We start from the raw sequence: 20844 nt of genomic DNA, 5'->3' as shown, positions 1-20844 counted from the left end.
GACTTGATTGTACTCTATACTGTGATGTTGGATGCTCGGTTTGTTGCTTTATAATATAGAGCGGGGGGAACCCTTTTTCGTAACTAAGATGAAAATGTAGTTAATTGTAGCATATGTGATATGCATGTGGTTGTAGTGTGGGTAACTACCCAGTGGAGTAATTTGTACATGCTGGCATTCCAGTGGAGTAGTACAGAGTAATCTTGAGAGATACTCACTGGCAATGAACCGAAATGGCCTTTAGAGTAAGCAATTTAGAATTCCATGAAACAACTAGATCTAGAGAAAAATCTTCATCGCAATCTTATATTGCTCATGTCAGCCGAAAGGTGGCATCAAATATTCCAAGCTGCACATGCACCTAGAACAATGAGACAACATGATGAGTATCTAATCTAGTAGCTTAAAGCCCTAACCTCGTTGATGGGATTACTAATGCAAAACAAATATACAAGGCATTTGTCCTCTTCTCGTGCCCTCTTCAAGTTTCTACTTTCCAGCTGGTTGGTCCGGCCGGCACAGTTGTCTTGTATTTGCACTTTTGATTTGAAGCCACTTTCCTGGGATTTGCTTGCGTATCTAATCTAAAGCTTTTAGGCTCAGCATATAGAATACAGCGCCATGATCACATGAGCCTCCAAAACAATTGACAAGATGATATATATACACTATGGTATTAGTGTATGCACACTAGTGGAGTTCATAATTACTGTACTTAGTGACCCTCCAACAAAACTAAATTCATCCAGATATACTTACAAATTACAGGCACTTTCGTCACGAGCCTTTTGCTATCAATCAGGACGGCTTTGCCCAGCGTGTGCGTGTTGTTCACCAGCCAGGAATCTATCAGCTAGCCAAAATTAAAGCACACCCGCCAGAATCGATCAACATCCACGAGTTAGGTCGGCCAACCCACGCCACTATATATATGTATGCTAAGCATGACAGGACGCCGGTCAAGAAACAAGAGCAGCAGAGAAGAGAACGCAGGTAAAATAACGGAGTTAGAGGTTTCAGGTATATTCACCAGAAACTCTACTACTTCTCCATGCCCAATAAGCTTGGTGTTCTTGGGTCTGCGCTTGTATATATTTAGTGATCAAAAAACCTTCTTGTGCAGGCGGTTATGGAGCAACCAAACCAATGGCTTGCGCAGACGGTAGAATATAAGCACATGCATTTGTTTCAAATATAATTACTTTTGACATCTGAAAGTTTAGATGGTGCGAGTTAATGGTATTGCATTGGTATGTAATTTAGTATGAAGTAATTAACTCTTACTGCAATGGCTCATGTCATGTCAGCAAGAGGAGGAACTAGTTTACATATACCAGCAAGAAGGGGGTCCCGTACCTCTACCTCTACCCGGCATGGAGCAGCAGTTCGCAGAGCCACCGTCGCTGGCTGACCATCAAGAGCGGTACTACACGCCACCATTGCCGATCCCGTCGTCCAATCCATCTCGCAGCTCCAATTTCCCGAGCTTTGGGGCCTCATCGCCGTTGCCCAACCTACCGTTCGGACCGGCGCCGGTGGAGAACGAGCTAGGGCAGCTGTCTCAGCCGCCATCGTCCAACTTCCTCTCCTTCGGCAGCGCCCTCAACTTCTCCGAAGGAGCCTGCTGGCGGCACAACGGTGCCCAAGGGACGATGCAACAGCTGCAGGTGCCACAGAGGCGGGGCAGGGCGCCAGCGAACGCGCAAGAGCATGTCATTGCCGAGCGCAAGCGGCGGGAGAAGCTGCAGCAGCAGTTCGTGTCCTTGGCCACCATCATCCCCGGCATTAAGAAGGTGCGTTTATGTGAACACCAGGTACCTGCAGGCTGCAGCTTAAATAGTTAGCCATTGCCATTGTATTCAGACAGACAAGCTCTCTCTGCTGGGGAGCACCATCGACTATGTGAAGCAGCTAGAGGAGAAGGTGAAGGCCCTGGATGAGCAAGGCTCACGGAGATCGTCAGAGTCCATGGTGTTTCACAGCAAGTGCCGCATATCCGCTGCCGACAATGGTGCAGCAGGCCCCAGCGGGAGCGGCTCCGGGCACTCGAGCCCGGACATCGAGGCCAGCATCCTAGGGAACACAGCGCTCCTGAGTATCTGGTGCAGAGGGAGAAAAGGGGTGCTGGTGATGGCCCTCTCCGAGCTCGAGAACCAGGGCCTCTCAATCATAAGCACCAACATCGTACCTTTTACCAACTCCTACCTCAACATCACCATCACAGCAAAGGCAATGGCCCCTCTACCTTCCTACATTGTGCAAATGCGTTATAACTTGTGAGAGAATATATAAACCGTGATTTGCGAGGAGAACTCTAATGCATGCATGATCAGAAGATTGACATTTTCAGCTTTGTGCAGATCGAAGAGGGGTTTTCGTCCACAGTTGAGCTGGTGAAGAACCTAAAAATGGCTCTCAGAAGTTTCAACTGAAAGTAGAATGCAAGCGATTTGTACAAATGACAAATGGTTAGGCCTTTCCCAACTTCTATCTATTATAACAAGAACAGTAGCTCCGGCCGTCTTGGGAAAACCATATTTAGTAGTATCTAAGTTGGTCACGGTATCCATTTCTACGAGTGTTGTGTGAAGTCTGTAACCATTTCAGTTTACCATTAATGTTTTCTCTCTCCAAGCAACCTGCCGAAGCACTGCTTTTTCACTAAGAAAGTATAGGTATTTACCATATATTTGAATCGAATGTATTCTGTCGAGAAGCGCTGATTTTTTACTAAGAAGAAAATGGAGAGCTGTATATGAATGTTCTAATCCACTCCCTCCGTTTCTAAATATAAGCCTTTTTAGAGATTCCAATGCGGACTACACACGGAGCAAAATAAGTGAATCTACACTCTAAAATACGTATATATACATCTGTATATGTAGTCCATATTGAAATCTCTAAAAAGGCTTATATTTACAAATGGAGGGAATAGAAGAAAAGGAAGATAAATGTTCTGAAACTTTTTTGTCTCATGCATGTCCTGGAGTACAGGTACAGGCCTTATTCATGATTTTTCCTAAATCAACCTGAACTGCAAAAGAGAGGAACAGAAATTCATCAATGAAGTTGAAACTACTGGGAGAATCGACCATACAAACACTGTCTGATCCGAAGTGCTCTTATTTATGGATTGATGCCTACAGATTCATAGGAGAAACTTGCTTCCAAGGCTAATTTGTACCCAAGTTTGTTTATGAAGTTCGGACAATAACTAGTCCCTTAGCAGAAGCTCTGTGCAAGAAAGAAGCCATTTGCAGAAGCAGAATAGTTCAAGGAAGAGAAGGGGTCAGGATTTATACACCTCAGCTGGTTAGGGCGGTGGTGACCGGCTGCAGTCGTTGCTACCGCCTTTCCCATGGAAGAAAGGAGAGGATGGGGGACGAGGAAAGTGAAATGATTCAAGAGCCCGCACCCACCGGCCGGCAATGGAGGCGCCGCCGCCGCCGTCGCCGTGGAGGGTCTGGAGCATGATGCCATTGTCACCGAAACATCCTCATCTCGACTTCCTCAGGCCCAACTACACGGCCCATGCATGTTGACTCCCATATTCCGTCAGTTCAAAACGATCGTGGCCCAGGTCGACCTTGGCTCAGAAATCTTTAAACCATGATGAATTTGTTCGAGTATAGTTTTTTTAAAGCGTCAGGTCTATTATAAAAAATTAACTGAAAGTATAAAACATCTCAAACATAATAAAACTTACATTGACATTCCGAGACCCCCGAATGACCACTACTGCCGGCAGAATGTGGCGCCAATGCGCTGCTGTCGCCGCTCCCCTACGCGCCTTTGTGGCCAGAACAGTTTCCTATAGAAAGACGGATATTGCAGATTTTGAAATATAAGATATAGGTTGCTATAGAAATCAGAAAGTCATGGTAAAATGGTTAAAAAGAAGTGATCAATAAAACCATGATCTGAACTTAATAAGTGATCACATGATAAATAGTGGTACCCCGCAATTCAGTATCAGTTGTTTGAATTGTTTAAACGTTTGGATTTTTGCTTGAATAAACCTGTACTATAATGATGGTTTGGACCCCGAATGTTTCTGTTATATACTTTGAGGGATATAAACTTCATAAGACGATGTCTTATGAGTGTTATATCAACAACTGGCATACTACATCATGCAGTGGTATTGCTGAGTCACTGCAATGATCTTGCGATTAAACATGGTGCTCACCCATTATTAGCATGCCATGAATGTGACAAGCCAGACACCAATGCAAAAGCGGACGGTGATGTATCCAGTAGGACCGTCGATGACGGACATCTAGAAAACAGCTGGTACGGAAATCGTGACAAGGAAAGAGCAACCATAGACAGGGGCGTAGCTACGTACAGCTAGCCGGTGTCACTGGCACCGGGTCCAATCTACACTTGCTTAGGATAATCCATTGATTTAGTGTATAGGTCATTGGTTTTTTGATGTGTTCTTCTATGTGGACATCGGGTAATTTTCAGTCTGGGTCCGCCCCTGACCATAGAGCATGTCAAGAAGGTCACAGATCATGCCATGGCTAGCCTCAAGAAGATGCCACCGAAAGCAGAGGCGACTCGGAATTGCCGATGTCGGCCTTGGTGAGGTTAAGTTGTCACAAATGATGGTGATGAGCGGCTGGGCAGCGAAGGTTGGGACAACGCTTGTGAAGGACATCCATCCGAGATGGAAAGCGAGCATGTGAGAATTGCCGATGGAGAACTACAGATAGCGTTTCAGCTGTCTACTGCATTCAGCTTGGTCCTCCGCAACAGAAACACCAGGCATTAGTTAGTACTCCCTCTGTAAAGATAAGGCTCCAGGGCCGGATGGATTTCCGGCGGAATTCTATAAAAAGTGTTGGCATATTATTAAGGGGGATTTGTTACCGATGTTCCATGATTTATTCTCTGGACAGCTTCAGTTATTTCATTTAAATTTTGGAACAATAACACTGTTTCCTAAGAAAACGGAAGCTGTGAGAATTGAGTAGTTCAGGCCGATCTGCCTTCTCAATGTTAGTTTCAAAATCTTCACCAAGATTGGGACTAATAGGCTCACACAGATTGCGCATTCTGTGGTGCAGCATTCCCAAACTGCTTTCATGCCAGACAGAAACATCCTAGAAGGGGTGGTGGTCCTTCATGAAACGCTCCACGAAATTCACACGAAAAAATTAGATGGAGTTGTTTTTAAGGTGGATTTCGAGAAAGCGTACGATAAAGTCAAATGGCCATTCCTTCAACAAGCTTTGCGTATGAAAGATTTTGATGAAGCCTGGCGACGTCAGGTAGAATCGTTCACGCAAAAAGGGAGTGTTGGAATTAAAGTGAATGACAACATAGGTCATTATTTCCAGACACATAAGGGCCTGAGACAAGGGGGTCCGATGTCTCCTATCCTGTTCAACATTGTAGTTGATATGTTGGCAATTTTGATAGGAATGGCTAAGGAGGCTGGTCAGGTGGGTGGCTTGGTACCTTATCTAGTTGATGGAGGTGTATCTATCCTTTAGTACGCCGATGATACGATCATCTTTATGGAGCATGACTTGGCCAAAGCGAGAAATATGAAGCTGGTGTTATGCTTATTTGAACAATTGAACGGGTTAAAGATTGACTTTCACAAAAGCGAATTGATCTGCTTTGGTAGAGCCAATGACGAACAAGAGGCATATAGGCAATTGTTCGGGTGCGAATTGGGGACTTTACCTTTTACGTACTTAGGTATACCAATCCACCATTGTAAACTGACAAACAATGAATGGAAGTGCATCGAGAACCGATTTGAAAAGAAACTGAGTTGCTGGAAGGGCAAGCTCATGTCATACGGAGGCCGATTAATTCTGATTAACTCGGTTCTCACGAGTATGACTATGTTTCTTTTGTCGTTCTTAGAAGTCCCAGTTGGAGTTAGGAAAAGACTGGACTTCTATCAATCACGATTTTTCTGGCAGAGCGATGAATTAAAAAGAAAATACCGACTCGCCAAATGGGATATCATCTGTCGACCGAAAGACCAAGGGGGTCTTGGTATTGAGAATCTTGAGGTCAAGAACATATGTCTTCTCAGCAAGTGGTTGTGGAAGTTATCGATTGAGATGGATGCCACTTGGGCGCAGATCCTGCGTAGCAAGTATCTTCACTCCAAAACTTTGTCTCGGGTGAAAGCAAGGCCGACTGACTCACCTTTTTGGAAAAGGCTTATATTGAGAAACCTCTAGAAATACAAACCGAGCATCGTCTCCCACCTTCCCTATATGCACATATAGGTGATCTTTCTTCCCCAAAATAGCACGCATCTCATGCAAATAGATGGTATCTACCAGCAGCCAGTTGCCCCCCTTGTGGAGCCATACACAAAGTTGAAATTCCTTGGGACGGACATGAATGAGATATACACCAGAAGCATCATTGGTCCGTGACAACATGATTTCTGAAGAGGCATACTCCACCCCATGTGGGAGGTGAATCATGGAGAAACTTAAGTCAGTCAAATCCAAGATAATAATGTCCTCACTTTGGGCGGCCGCCATATAGATTTTGTTGTGGACGAGCACAGGCTTTGGCCTTGGCCGCGGATGATGGAGCTGGTTTGTGACCAAGATAAGCATGCACCATGACCTTCTTTGTCTCCTTGGCAAGCTCCACCAACAAATAGAAATAGGACAGTCCATCGCCTTCTTCTCTGGGGAGGATTTCAGCGAGAATGTAGTAAATTCCGGTCTCGACACAAGGGAGTGGTGGGATGATGGGCATATCTCTATCAGGGCACAACAGGTGGTAGACTTGATACGTCCATACTCCCCCTCGTGGGCCGCTGGTTAAGATATTGCCGTTGCGGCAGTCCTCAATGTTGATGTAGTGGGCAAACCTGCAGCTCGCAAGGTGGCGGACGACGACAGCAAGCTCCGGGGGTTGAGGCTGCATTGGGATGAAGCGTGCACGCTCGAAAAAAGCGTAGAAGCCAAGGAGGCGGGGCGGGTGGATCTTGCGGAAGCGGCGGTCGGGGGCGTGGTGGAACCAGCGCCTGCAGACGAGTGCGGCGTGGACAAGCGTGGTGGGGAACGCGACACGGAGGAGGATCTCAATGAGGAGGTTGTCATCGTCGAGCACCTTGGATACTGCGGCCGCCATGGATGTCGGGGTGTGTCGCTGCAACTCGAGATCCACGCATGGTTTCTCCTCGCTGGAAAATCGGCAAACGCAGAGCGGCGTCAGACAAATTTCTCCAGCCAACAATGTTGCTGCAATTAATACATCCAATCTGACAGAAAGGATCCATAGTCCTTTCATCGGGCAGGCAGGAACAGAAACAAACTGCGTGGAATGAAAATGAAATCTTACGGTTGGGGGATCTCATTCTCATTCTCATCAGCATCCATCATCAAACTCCGCTACAAGCAAATAGTAAAATGTAAGGCGACGTTGGGGACGAGGCTATCGGTAAGAAACGAGATTGTTGGGATATCAACCGTCTGCAAAATTAACGACACCCTTCATCTCTCTCCTAGCTCTCTCTCTCTCTCTCCTCCGCGTAATGAAAAAGCTGGGGTGGCATATGTTATAGACGGCTGATTACATGCCGTTGTACATGCCCTTATAACGGTAAGGCGACGACCACATGAAACATGTGGTAAGCAATCTAAATAATTCAATTCAAAAAGACAGTTTGGCGACGAGCTGAGCTAGGGAGTCATGATCTGGGCCAGGCCAAGTGAAAAGAGAATAAGATAGGTCCAGCCCGGTCCTTTATCTAAAAAAAAAACAATGTCCAATCTGGTCCAATTAACTAACGAGTGCTCGTTCCTACGGTCCCAGAAGGGCGCGAAGGGAGCGGGGGTGCCCGCGCGCTTCATTCGTAGCACATTATGCGCCGTATAGGAGTTTCGATTCGGGAGCTCCACAAGGGTCATTTGGGATGGGCTGGGAGCGTGCCACTTGGCACGCTCTCAGCCGCCGGCATGTGTCACGCTTTGGGCCCTTCTGTCGGATTTTTTTTTCATTTTTTTGTACGCATTTTCAGCTTTTAGATGATATTTTCTTCAGCAGGGGCGGGTGGAGGAGAAGCTCTCCAACTTGATCACCCTGCCGAAAAAGAAGATTACAGATCAGTTCGATTTCCATGCAAGTCCCACAGTAAAGGAGAGGTAGTTGCAAGATAGTACTATTACATATGGTCTTTATGCTGGCGTGTATTTTCTGAATCGAATTAACTACCATGTATAATAATTTGAAAAAGCAAGAGCTAATTGCGAGAGAATACTGCAGTAAAGACGACACTAATCAACAATTTCATTCATTTATTAGTACCAACCAGGAACTGAAAATATAATAAGTCATATTCCCTCCGTCACGATTTAGAAGGCGCGCTTAGAAATTCTCTGGGACCTAGGTGGTTATCTATTGGTTGTGGGATGGACTAAAAAATAGCATTCACACTACGCATACATATAGAAATAGTATATCGAAATACTAATTAGCTACTAGAAATAAATACAATGCGCCCTAAACCTTGTTTATTGTGAAAACGCATGCAAATTTAAATGTGCCTTCTAAATCATGACGGAGAGAGTAGTAATATGCTCCTCCTTGCAGAGATTAAAAAGAAAACAGTCGGTCGTGGATAGATTAGAATTAATTAGAGTAGATTACCTTGGCGACAGTGCCGGGTGGTCGTTGAATCGTCGACAGCTTCCCATCAGGGCCGTTGGATGAACAGATGACGAAATCTGAGGTCCCTACTTTGTATGTTGGGCCGGCCGGTAGTGTTAGGTTCGTTACTTTCATTCGTTTCCTTAGATCCGTTTTTTCCTTTTTTTTAGTTTTGTTTACATTTCATAAATATTGTAAAAAAATGTTCATACTATTACAAAAGACTTAACACTGCCTAAAAAATTTGGCGCAATGTATTAAAAAATGTTGGTACTATTCAAGACAAATGTTTCTGACATTTAAAAAATGCTTTATAATTTAAAAAATGTGTTCGTGACAGTTTTGAAAAATGTTTATAAAATGTAAAAACAATTGTATCATTCAAAAAGGTGTCCAACGTGTATTTCAAAAAAATTATACTTGTATCAAAAAATGTGTATACAATGTAAAAAAATGTTTCATACCATTTTTTAAAAATGTTGTTGCATTTCAGAAATATTTTTGTGACATTAAAAAAACGTTCAAGATGTATTTTAAAAATGTTTAATATCATGTCTTTTTCTATAAAAAATGCACATCATCGATTTCCAAAATGGCAGCGTGTGTCAATAAAATGTCCCACGTGCATACGAAAAATGTATAATATTTTTCCATAAAGGGTCAATTTTATTAACTCAAAAATTAAGCATTAGGTAGATGCAAACACAATGAGTACACATCTTGCCTCTGCATAGAACCGTATTGCTCGTTCTAACAGCCGGCAACGTCAACCAGCCAGCCGGCTAAATACATCATGCCACCCCCATCTTCTTGGTTCTTGGGCAATTATACCGTGATGAGTAGTGCTCGTGCTCAGTTTCGAGATGCATACCATACGTCGTGGCGGTGCCAGAAATGTTGTCTTCTGTAGTCAATTTGAAATTGTGTAATCAAATATATGAATTTATATAAATTTGTTCCAATATTTCTACACTTATATACTAGTTTCATCAAAAAGCTGGATAGTCGATTGACTACCCAGCTTGTACGTGGCTTCGCCACTGCGTACGTACGTGGTTTCTTTCTACATTTAGATACAACCATTTTTAGAACAAGTATTTCGGAACGGAGTGAGTAGCTTTTATTCTTTTGACTCCCGGATGCATGGCTAGACTGATCGATCTGCAGCCTAGCTAGTGATTTTTCGATCCCATGCTCTGGCTGGTGGCCTGGCAACGATGCTTTTCAATATGCAATGATCCCAGCCCAGCGGTACTTTGCTTTACATTGCAAACAAAGGTGGCACCGACAATATCTCTTCTACATACTCCCTCGTTTCTTATTACTTTGCTTATATAAGTTTCATTTGAAGTCAAACTACGCAAAGTTTGACCAAATTTATATTTTAAAAAATCATATAGTATAAAAACTAATTTCATGATGCATCTAATGATACTGATTTCATATTGTGAATGTTGATATTCTTTCCTGTAATGTTGGTACTAAAGTTATATAGCATTTGGGTCAACTTTTAAACATATATTTGACTAGCAAAATTATACTATTGGATTGGTATTCGAAAGAAGTTTCTAACTGTACCATTTTTATTAATAAAATGTATGGTCAAAATTTAATTCAAAACTGCGGAAAACTTGTAAACCAGGATGGCCACATGCATCGAAGGCGAAACCGTCCCGCCATGCCCACTAGAAGATGAGGATGGGTAGCATGGTGGAACTGATTGATGCTCCGGAATATAATTAAGGGTCGGTCTAGGACAATGTCACATTTAAACTGATGTCCATTCTATTTATTGTCTATTTTTTTGTCCTTGTTTTTTTATTTCTTATTGCTGCATTATATATTTGTGGAAGCTTAGATGTGACATCCTTAAAAAACATCTAGATGTGAATTAGGTAAACTGTATAATTAAGACCGGTCCTTGGCTTACGATCGCAATTCGTAAACCCATCCCCGAAGTATAGGATAGAACCGGCCGGGGTCCTATACTCTCTCTCGTCTTCCGATTCACGCACGGCGGAGCCGATGGTTTTTCATGGCAGCCACACCCACGTGATCCGAAAGAGAAAGAAGAAGAAGAAGAATAAAAGCTAAAGGCACATCCATCGGGAGGAGCAGGCAACGCATGCGATGCCATGCGAGCAGTCCCCTGAACTCGCCGCGCGCCGACAAATCATACGTAGTGAGGAGCACTAGCTATTTTGAATCGAAAGACAGCCTCGTCGTGGCATCAGATAACAGACGATCCTGACTTTAGTCCCCTGAATGAATGAACTTTGGAGGGTGGCACCGACAATACTTTTGTCCTGACTTTAGTTGTCCCTACATCAGATAACAGACGATCCTACAAGGAAACTCAAGTGGCGTCAGTTAGTCATTCAGCCTCCTTCACTACAAGCAGTCGGCCTAAGTCGCTTCCTCACCGTTGAGAACTGTCACAACACATACACAGATCATGGGAGCGGACGAGAGGCCGGAAGCACTGATCAATTACTATGCCAAGAGCGCGGTGGCCGCACGGAATATTGCAAGCGCTATTGGGTTCTTTGCGTTGTTGTGGTCCACCGTGGTGCTCCTCGGCGGCTTCGTTAGCGTCCTGCACATCAAGGATTTCTAATGGCATCCAAGTAAGTACATTTTGGATCTCTCTCTGGCAGTTACCAAATTGACCTTATTTCGAGGGGCTACTAAATTAACGTTTCTGTGTGAGATCGAGGCATACGATTATCGGTCGCGCCAAGAAATTTATCACCATTTCTAGCGTTTTCTGATTTACTACCTTGCTTACAGTGCATGCTAGACCAATTTTGACCAAGGAAGACCTTTACTTCAAAAACCATACCCTCCTGGTCATACTCCACGCATTGTGGCTAATCATCTTAATTGCTCCTAGCTACCACCGCCATCCCCTCCTGCAGTACAATCCCTGGTGCCACCAGCCACTAGATCCAAGATTAAAAATGTCGATGAAAATTTTGAAAACTTTGGAGGGTTGCTAAATTTTGTACTACCTGTCAAGCTTGATCTTATAGAGTAGGCTAAGTCGTACATATCAACCCACTCTATAGTCCATACTTGTAGGCTATAGCAATATGGTAATATGCATTACTCGATTTGTTCCTGGCGCCGTAAAACTAAAACATAACGGCGACTTTGTTAAAAGCATGCATAGGGAATTTGCCACAGATATAGTTTTTAGTCATGTGCTCATGGAAATACTAAGAAACAACAACACACATATGAATGTGTAGTAACATGTTAACACTGAAGTGTCAACATAATTAAATCTCTAGAGTAGGGTACTCTGTTACTTGGCTAGCCTTTGCTTCTATGCATATGCATTCTCCTACGTCGTCACTAACATGACATAAAACAGGATATTGGAAATGGACACCAAACCTCTTGGAAATTATGCCGCAGATATACACATATTATATTTGAGTAAGAGACAAATTAAGTCAGCTTGAGGGGGCAAACCAAAAGTCTCACTGGATGACTATACCTATTGTGTCCACAGCGGTCGCCGTGAAGATAATTTTCACAGTCTGTATGATACCCATCGTTTCGTTTACGCCATATGTGGTCCTACCACTCTCAGTGGTGCGTCTCGCACAACAGGATTACGGCGATGCGGGTGGAGATGCTGCAAACAAAGCAAAACTGAATGCGGCACTCACCATCTTCTATGTTCTAGTTATCTTTCAGAGCTTAGCTGTTTTTTACTATGCATTTCATACTACATTTGAACCATGGATATTGCTGAGCAAACAATTAGGATTTGAGGTTTGGGGTCCCAAAATTGTTAAGAGATACCAGAGAGAAACCATTGCCATGTGTCTTAAGGATGGGGTATTGCCCAACAACTGGAACTTGATTACATTCAGTGTTGGCTTGCTAGAGTGTGCAACTCACGATAACCGTCTTTGGGGAGCAAGGGTCTTAGACACTTTCACTAGGAAAGGTATACCTATAAGACAGGAGCTACTATCTTCAAGCCAAGCAATTAAAAATCTGATCGACGTGGTTGGCCTGACAAGAATAGATAACCCTGAGACAAGAGAGCGTGCCACAAGGATTGTAGCAGATCTAGCCAGTGAGCTCCGTATAACCCAGTTTGCAGATGCGCTGAGATGCATATGCTATTTACTTGAAAGCTGCAATCATTATAGTGATCCAGAAGTTGCCCATCTATTGGGGAATTTTGAGCAAACTCTTGACAAAACTACCTGCAAGGTGTCAGTAGAAACCTTCGAGCATAGTCACCATCAAGAAGATGCCCACTTGTCTTTGCCGATCACCGAGAAAACTAACCAAAAACATCTACCATCAGATGAGTTTTCCAAGATAAAATCATGGATTCAAACAATGATCTATGGAATAAATAAGTTCATAACTCCCCAATGGGATAGATATTTTGGAGATAAGTATCGCTACTCCTATGTATCGAAAGGAACCAAATAACTGATCTCTCAAGGCCTGGTGATTCTTGAGAGGCTCACACAAGATGAAGACAACTGTACTGAGATAATCAGACACCAAAGGCTCCTCTCTAAGATCACGTTACCATTGTGCTACCAGGACCTCCTCGGCCATCGATGGGACCATACATGGGCTGAGATGCTAAGGAGGTCACTCACAGTTCTGAGCAGGCTTATCAGAGGTGGACCTAGAGTAGAGAGGACAGCACAAGGCTGCGCCATGATATGTCCCGCAACACGGTAGCAATCCGCAATTTGATGCGTATTTTGGAGGTTGACTGTGAAGGTGCCTTCTCGGAACTACGTGTACAAGCAATAGAAATTCTTACTGAGCTAGCCTTTGTTGATTCCTTTAGAAAGCTAGCTTTTGATCAATCTACAAGCATGACAGAAATGTTCGTCAAGACACTGTGGCGCATCTTCCTTGAGGATAGGGATGGCAAAACATGACGAAGACAAGGACACAAGAGTGAGGACAAAAGCAGGGGAAGCACTGGCCAGATTGCTTCGAGCCCCAAGTGCAAGAGATAACACTGATGCGCTGATTTCTGCCACAAATGTTGATGTTGTTGATTTACTTCCCATGCAAGATGTTGATGTTGTTGATCTACTTCCCAAGCAAGACGTGATCAATCTGTTGACCAAGGTAACTCTCTACCGAACTTCAATCTAATTCACATTTTTCTCATGTTCCATTGCAGTTCAAGCATGGGTTACTTTTGGCTCCTAGGCTTGAGTGATTCTAGGGCTAAAACAATAGGTGGTTTTGGCAGGATGGTGTTATGAGTTGCAAATACTTGCCGTTTTAATTTCTTGATGTAATTTTCTCTCTACGGTCCGCCTTAATTTTGGGAGTTATTATATTTATCTAAAGTGAATTGTATTCCGACTTTGGACTGATGGTGAGTAATCTGTCAATATGTTATTTCGTGATGATGGGTAATTCTTCAATATGCTATTCTTGTTGATGAGTAATTCTGCAGTACTCTGTTCTTGTTCTTGTATTTGCTTGTGAAGAATGCACCCTATTCTAATATATGATATGATTACAACATTGTTAATACTTATTTTCCTATGTTTTGTAAACACTCTTCCAGGTTGTTGGTCAAATACTATATACTAAAGCAAAAAACTCTGCACATGTGGCAGCACAGACTGGTGCAACGAATAGTAATTGTCATATACAAAGCCAGACTCAAAAAATTCCTGCTGCAAGACAGTCTTCCACTCAGGGATATGAAGAAGAGTCCGAGAGCAGAAACAAGTTAGCCACCATGCTATCTCTTACTGTGGCAATATGCAACAACAATGCAATCAGTGGAGATGATTTTACTCGTGCCATCTCTGACGAAGTGGCACTCCTGAAGAAGCTCATGGAGATAGTAGAAACAAACATGGATACCACGACTGACGGCTGGCGAATTCTCAAGGTTTCCTGCCAGTTGGTTATAGCAATGGTTCAGCTTAAGCCTAGTTACATCAGAGAGTTCAACGAATATAGTTTGAAGGAAGCACTGTCCAAGGCTCGTGAGACCATGTTGGACATTGATAACTGCATGTTGTTTGTTTGCGATGATGATCGCGAGGTGCCTGCCAGGTCTCTTACTTCTCTTGTGGAAGAGGCAAATGAGCGCTTGGCACAAGAGCAGGGTGACATAATCTCTGGCTGATGTTGCAGGGGACACTATTCGAGCATATTATTTGTCTGTATTTGTTGCAAAAGGTGTGCTTGTGGAGTTTTGCCTTTCTGAGTTTTGTTTGATGGTACAATCTTGTTCTAAAGGAATTATTCATCGATGTCAACAACTTCATTGAGGACCTTAATTTCATTATGTCTTTTATTTGTTCAAGGTTTAAACTGTTTGTCCGTTCAGACTTCAGAGTATACTCTTTTGCCGTACTATTTCTGTAACAACAAAGCTGACTGCAAATAAAACAGTTAGTGAATTGTATTTGCGATTATAAAGGTACACACGCGCATGTATGTGCATGCAATAGGCATGCACAAAATCTACCTGAATCCATGGCAGCGAAAGAATATTCAGGCAGAAAGTTACTCCCTCCGTTCCAAAATAGATGACTAAACTTTATACTAAAGTTAGTACAAAGCTATATTGGAATGGAGGGAGTAGCTTGGAAAGAAGGAACAGCAAAGCTAGTTCTATCTTCTCTCTTTCGGCATCAACTTTAGGACTTTTATGCAGATCATCGAATTGGCTCAACAATAGGTGAAGACCTCGATATATAGATTGAATGAAAATGCCCTTTATCAGAAAAAAAAAGGCAAAGAACTCACAAAAACACAACATGTTTCAGTTTTAGCACAACACAACCAGCACTCTGCAGAAGAAGAAACAGAGAGATTGCCCAGCAAAAAATGTCTCTGAACCAAACAAGTTTATTGCACCCATGTGACATCAAAAGTAATGTAGTATAAAGTATAAACTCTCCAATACATTTTTGCCGTGGCAAGGAACCGTTGATTCGCTTGCAGACAGCAGATGCTGAAGAAATACACCACCACAAGGCATCACATCACACCTCCACTCTCGCAGATCTGCAAACTTGAGCCTGATGCTCTGCAGAGAGGATACTAGACACAAATCACCAATGAATTGTCTTCCCTTCACGCCGAAAGGGCAGGCCAATCGAGAGCTATCAGACGAGCTAAAAAGATTAGCAGCCGCACCAGTCACCTATCACAACTGCTTCAGCAAGAATTTCTAGAACACATACGCAGGCCTTCACCACCGCTTGTCGCCGAGCATCGAGATGAAAGAACCTGCAGCAGTGGAAGAGGCAGGCCTCCTTTTCTTGCACGATTTGCTTGGCTGAGCAGCGGAATGAACCTCATCTTCAGGAAAGTTTTGACCAGAGACTTCTTCTGGAGAGAAGAAACGAAATGCTTGTCAGATTAACAGCAAACATTGAATAACAGTTTCTGAACTTCTTTCAAAGTGAAGTCTCATTTAAAGAGCTACTCTACACAATTATGCATCAAACATGGAAGTCGACCAGATAGCCAATTCAGTTATAGCCACTTTACATGACAAACAATTCCATATAATCATTTACTGTTTCCACATATCTTGACAAATACGTGCAGTCTGGCATGCAAAATTACCTCATTCCTTGATCATAATTATTGGATTTATCGACTTACAACTCTTACGACATGATAATTATTTATCCTTTTTCTTAATCTACGTTTTTGAATTTATATGAAACTAAGAGCCAACACTGCATAACAGTTCTGAACTTCTGCCAAAACTGAACACAACATGTAGCAAGGAAAATCAACACTTCTGGATTCATATCAGGCTAACAGCCAACACTGCATAACAGTTCTGAACTTGTGCCAGAACTGAACACAACATTTACCAAGGAAAATCGACACTTGTGAATTCATATCAGACTAACAGCCAACACTGCATAATAGTTTTCAACTTCTGCCAGAACTGGTCACAACATATACCAAGGAAATCGACACTTCTGAATTCATATCAGACTAACAGCAACTTCTGAATTCTAAACTCCTGTCAAACTGAACAAAACATACATTGAAGGAAACAATCAGCAAACAAGATGAAAAGTGTAACAACCTGAGGTTTTGTCAACAAGATTTCCTCCAACGCAACTGACTACTTCTCTTCCATGCTTCGGAACCGCCCCTTGAACCGTATCAGTACCCGATTCACCATCAGAAGCACCAACCCCATCACCACGACGATTCATAGCAGAATCGCGTGGCTTGAAACGCCTTGCCCACGGATCCTCAGGCAGGCCTCTTGCGCCCACATCACGCGAGCGAGAGACGTTCCTCTCGGCCCCGGCGTTATCTGAAGCTCCCTCTTGGTGTGGCTTGAGCCCATGGCCAGCACCCACATGGGTCATGTTCCTGTCAGGAGCGGCGTGGTGGTGGTGCTGCTGCTGGCCACGGAGCTGCTGCATGAAGGATGCCTCCATGGAGCTGATGTACATGTTGTGGGTGTCGTTGGTCCATCCGGCCGACACTAGCTCTCCAACCTGATCACCCTGCTGAAGAAGAAGAAGGTAGAATCAGTTTCCATTTTACAGGTGCAAAATCAACTCATCGGACAGCTGTAAAACTGGACAGACATCCAGATGTCCAGGATGATTATTGTACTACATGATGTGCCTGCTCTGCTTTGCACTACTTTTTGAGCCGAATTAACTGCTATCTACGGCGATTTGCAAAAGAAGAACACTGCAGAAGACCATGCTAATCAGCAATTTCATTCATTTATCAGAGACTAGAACTGAATACCTTCAGGCGGATCAAAATAACAGTCGGTCGTGGAACAGATTATTACCTTGGCGGCAGCGCCGGGCGGGCGTTGAATCGTGGACACGTCCCCCATGGATCCGGGCGGTTGGACGAACAGATGGAACCCGAGCTCCTCCTCCGCCCAAGAACTCTCGCCGGACGGCGCCGGAGATCAAAGCGAGGATATTTTTTGCCGTCGATTTTCTCAGGGAGAAACGCAGATCGATGGAGAAGAGGGGAAAAGATCCGCTGGATTTGGTGGTCCGTCGTCTTCCTCCTGGAGACGATGGAGGGATAGGGATGCGGAGGCCGAGATGTATACTCTCATCGGAGGAAAAATATCTGCCAGGCCAGCAGAGAGAGAGAGAGAGGGGAAGAAGAGAAGGCGAAGAAAAGAAAAGCGCAGGCTGTGTGTGCAGGTGGCCCGGAGGCGTACTTTAATTTTTTCCCCTGGGGAAGGAGGCGTACTTTACGTTGACGTGGCCGCGCGGGGGAGCGCAAAATATCGGGCGCAGATATTTTTCCGCGCGATGGATTTTTCTCTTTTTTCTTTTTTTCCTTCTCCGCATGCAAGATGGATTTGCCGACTGGTGAAGCCAAGAGGCCGTGCTGCCGGTCTGACATGTGGGGCCCTGGGCCGGTTTTGAGGACTCCCAAGGGGAAAAAATATCTTCTTCTTTTTTTCTTAGGGTGGAGAAAATATCTTCTTGTGTCTCGGTGTCGCCATGCATGCATGGTGATGATGGCCGGTGGCACCGCCCAACTTCTTTGTGATGCACTTTGTGTCTCTTGGTGAAAATAAAGTATGTACTTTGCTCTATGAAACGATTTTTTAAAAAATATGGTATAAACATAGATGTTCACATATACTCTACCCCACTGAGGGGTGAGTTGGCCCACGCAAAAAAAAGGGTGAATTGGCACATTTTAAGTTTGATGAGGTCTCTCCAGTTGTCTCATAGTCGATGAAAACATCTCCTGTGACTAAATAAACTTTTTTTACATGCTCACTGGAGTCTAGTGACATTTTGTTGAAACTATGCTCAGTAAATAATTTACTATAATATACTACATCCGTCTCAAAATAAATGACTTAATTTTGTATAAAATTGAGTCACTTTTTTTGGGACGGATGGAGTAATATATAAGGCACAGACGTAGCTGCCTTGTATGCATTGGGGTCAATTGACCCCGATGAATTTAGTAAAGCCTTCACTAATTTAGTACTAATCACTATTTATTTAAAAAAGATGACCCCATTGTCATAGGCATGACCCCATTAAACTTTTTTTTCTAGCTTCGTCCCTGATATAAGGGAACACAGTCTCATCATTCTCGCCTTAGTTTTGCCCATCAATACCACTCATTAAGCAACACGTAGAGGCGGCAGGGTTTTTTGTTGTTGTTACTTTGAGAAATCGTAGAGGCGACAAGTGGGGGCTCAGGGCCGGTCGTTGGGCCGTTTGGGCTCGCCAAGAGAAGATCCATGGCTTGGTGACAACATACATATGGGTGGCAAGCAGCTGGAACGTGCCACGACGCAAGTTCTTTAAGAAGCACTTTGTGCACCCGTCAAAAAAAAAGATGCACTTTGTGCTGTGAAAAGCTAAAAGATACACTTTGTTTCATGAGAAGGGAAGCAAGTTATACACTTCTTTTTACGGGCAAGTTATTATACACTTGTTTGCAAGCCTATTGGGGGTCTAGCGGTGTTTAGGTGAAGCTTTGTCGGGCAAACTACTATTGTATACAAGAACGTCGGCATTTTCGACGTTTTAAAATATCTAACAGACCACCTGTCCAACTAGTGGCAAGAGCATCAGATTCTGTTAGTGGCAAAAGTAATTACGTACAAGTAATAAAGATCAAAACAATATTGAGATAAGTCAAACATGCATGTGTCCACTGGTTTTGAGATGGCCAATGGAGACGGACGCGCGCTCATGACGTCCTGTCGATGTCGAGTAGTGGTCGCCTGCTCGACCGGTGGCGCTCGCCAAGGACGGCCACGTACGTAGTACGTAAGTAGGCATGCATAGGGGTAGCGCCATGATCGCACCTGGACCACGGCCACGACGCACCAACCAGCTAGCTTTCGCCTGAGCATGCATGTCCATTTGCACGCCATACATATCCACAGGTGGCTCGACCGAAATGGCTCCTACGTATCCTTGTTCCCGCGTCCATGCTTGTCTCGTACGTCCATCCTTGATTCGCAGGATTACCAAGATATTTATTTCAGAGAAAGGGTCTGTTTAGGACACATCTAGATGTGATATTGTTATCTTACATTTAACCTAATGTCCATTATATTTGCGGTTTTTGTTTCTTATTGCTGCGTTATTTGTGAGAGCTTAAATGTGACATCCTTAAAAAACATTTAGATGTGAATTAGACAAACTATAAGAGAAAAGCTGCATATGCCCGACTAGAGGATGGAGAGGAGAGAATTTCACATGGCTTCTCTATTATACTTGGATCTAGAGAAATTAGAGAGAACAAATGGCTAAGGGGACGTGAGGATCCATCCTTTTCCCCAGCGCTCCCCTCCATCCTCCCTCCGGACACGTGCATCGCCAGGCTCGTCCCGGGGCAGCGCCGGCGCCGGCGGCCCGCGGCTTTTTCCCTCGTGCGGTGGATCCTGCGCGGGGCGGCGCTGCTTCAGGGGGTGCTTCCAGGCGGCGATGGTGCGGTGCGGCGGCGGGCTGGCTCACCGCTGGCGTCGGTGGTCGGAGGCGTGGGGCGCGGCCATGGGCGGCGGAGCTCTGCGACGGCGCGGGCAGGCGGCACCCGCTCGGCCCAGATCTGGGCCTGAAGGGGCCCCATCTGGGCCGGGGCGGGCCGGTGGCTCTGATCTGTGGCGTAGCTTCCTGGAGGTGGCGATGGGGCGTCGGGATCTTTGGGTGCTGCTGGCGCCGTTGTCAGCTTGCTGCAGCGTGGCGGCGGAGTCTTTGCGGGCTCGATCTGAGCCTGGCCGGGCCCAGGTGGCTTGGTTTTCCTCCTGTCGCGGCGTCCGGCCGGCTACCACGATGGCGTTGGAGGAACTGGCCTCTGGTGCAACGGCGGTGGAGGTTGTCCCCTCCCGCTTGGCCGTGGTGCTGCTGCCCCTGGCTCCATGCGTTCTTATTTTCTGTCCTCTAGGCCTCGCGGTGGTGGACTCAATGAGACGGTGTGGGTGGCTTCAAGACCGTGGTGGCACAGGCAGGCGGGTGGAGTGTTGGGTGGAAGACTTCGGAGGGATTGGGTAGTGGTGTTTTGTGAGTGGGAGAAATCCATGTTGGCTCGTCCGACTCCGACGCAGTGACGCCTGCGGGTGCCGCCACCTCTCCTTGGAGGGCGTCAGGTGACCCCTTTCAGCTTCTTCCTCCGCGTGCCGGGGGAATCCCTAGACAAGTCCGGGCAACAACATCGTTGTCGTCGCTCTCCTTCCTGAAGGTG

The 20844-nt window shown here is 44.7% G+C and overlaps 1 protein-coding gene and 2 pseudogenes across 4 annotated transcripts; 1 reads left to right on the top strand and 2 right to left on the bottom strand.

Annotated features, from left to right (window-relative positions):
- The first annotated feature begins 944 nt into the window (after nucleotides 1-944).
- Nucleotides 945-2299, top strand: LOC125507670 (annotated as a pseudogene).
- A 3871-nt stretch (nucleotides 2300-6170) lies between these two features.
- LOC125507668 lies at nucleotides 6171-7281 on the bottom strand (annotated as a pseudogene).
- An 8215-nt stretch (nucleotides 7282-15496) lies between these two features.
- Nucleotides 15497-17824, bottom strand: LOC125511677. Of its 4 annotated transcripts, XM_048677101.1 has the most exons (4): nucleotides 17453-17821; nucleotides 16721-17156; nucleotides 15855-16002; nucleotides 15497-15773 (listed from the first exon to the last, which is right to left on the bottom strand). In XM_048677101.1, exons 1-3 carry the CDS (start codon nucleotides 17498-17500, stop codon nucleotides 15863-15865), a joined length of 624 nt encoding a protein of 207 aa, XP_048533058.1. In that variant the 5' UTR covers nucleotides 17501-17821; the 3' UTR covers nucleotides 15497-15773; nucleotides 15855-15862. The 4 variants fall into 4 exon arrangements, with proteins under 4 accessions (XP_048533058.1, XP_048533060.1, XP_048533059.1 ...); XM_048677103.1 differs by having other exon boundaries at nucleotides 15497-15999; nucleotides 17453-17824; XM_048677102.1 differs by having other exon boundaries at nucleotides 15497-16002; nucleotides 16721-17153.
- Between the last annotated feature and the right edge of the window lie 3020 nt (nucleotides 17825-20844).

Source organism: Triticum urartu, chromosome 5 (genome assembly GCF_003073215.2).
Source record: "Triticum urartu cultivar G1812 chromosome 5, Tu2.1, whole genome shotgun sequence".
Taxonomy (NCBI): Eukaryota; Viridiplantae; Streptophyta; class Magnoliopsida; order Poales; family Poaceae; genus Triticum; species Triticum urartu.
The sequence above is the reverse complement of the archived record's forward strand: the minus strand, read 5'-3'. Positions and strand labels throughout refer to the sequence as shown.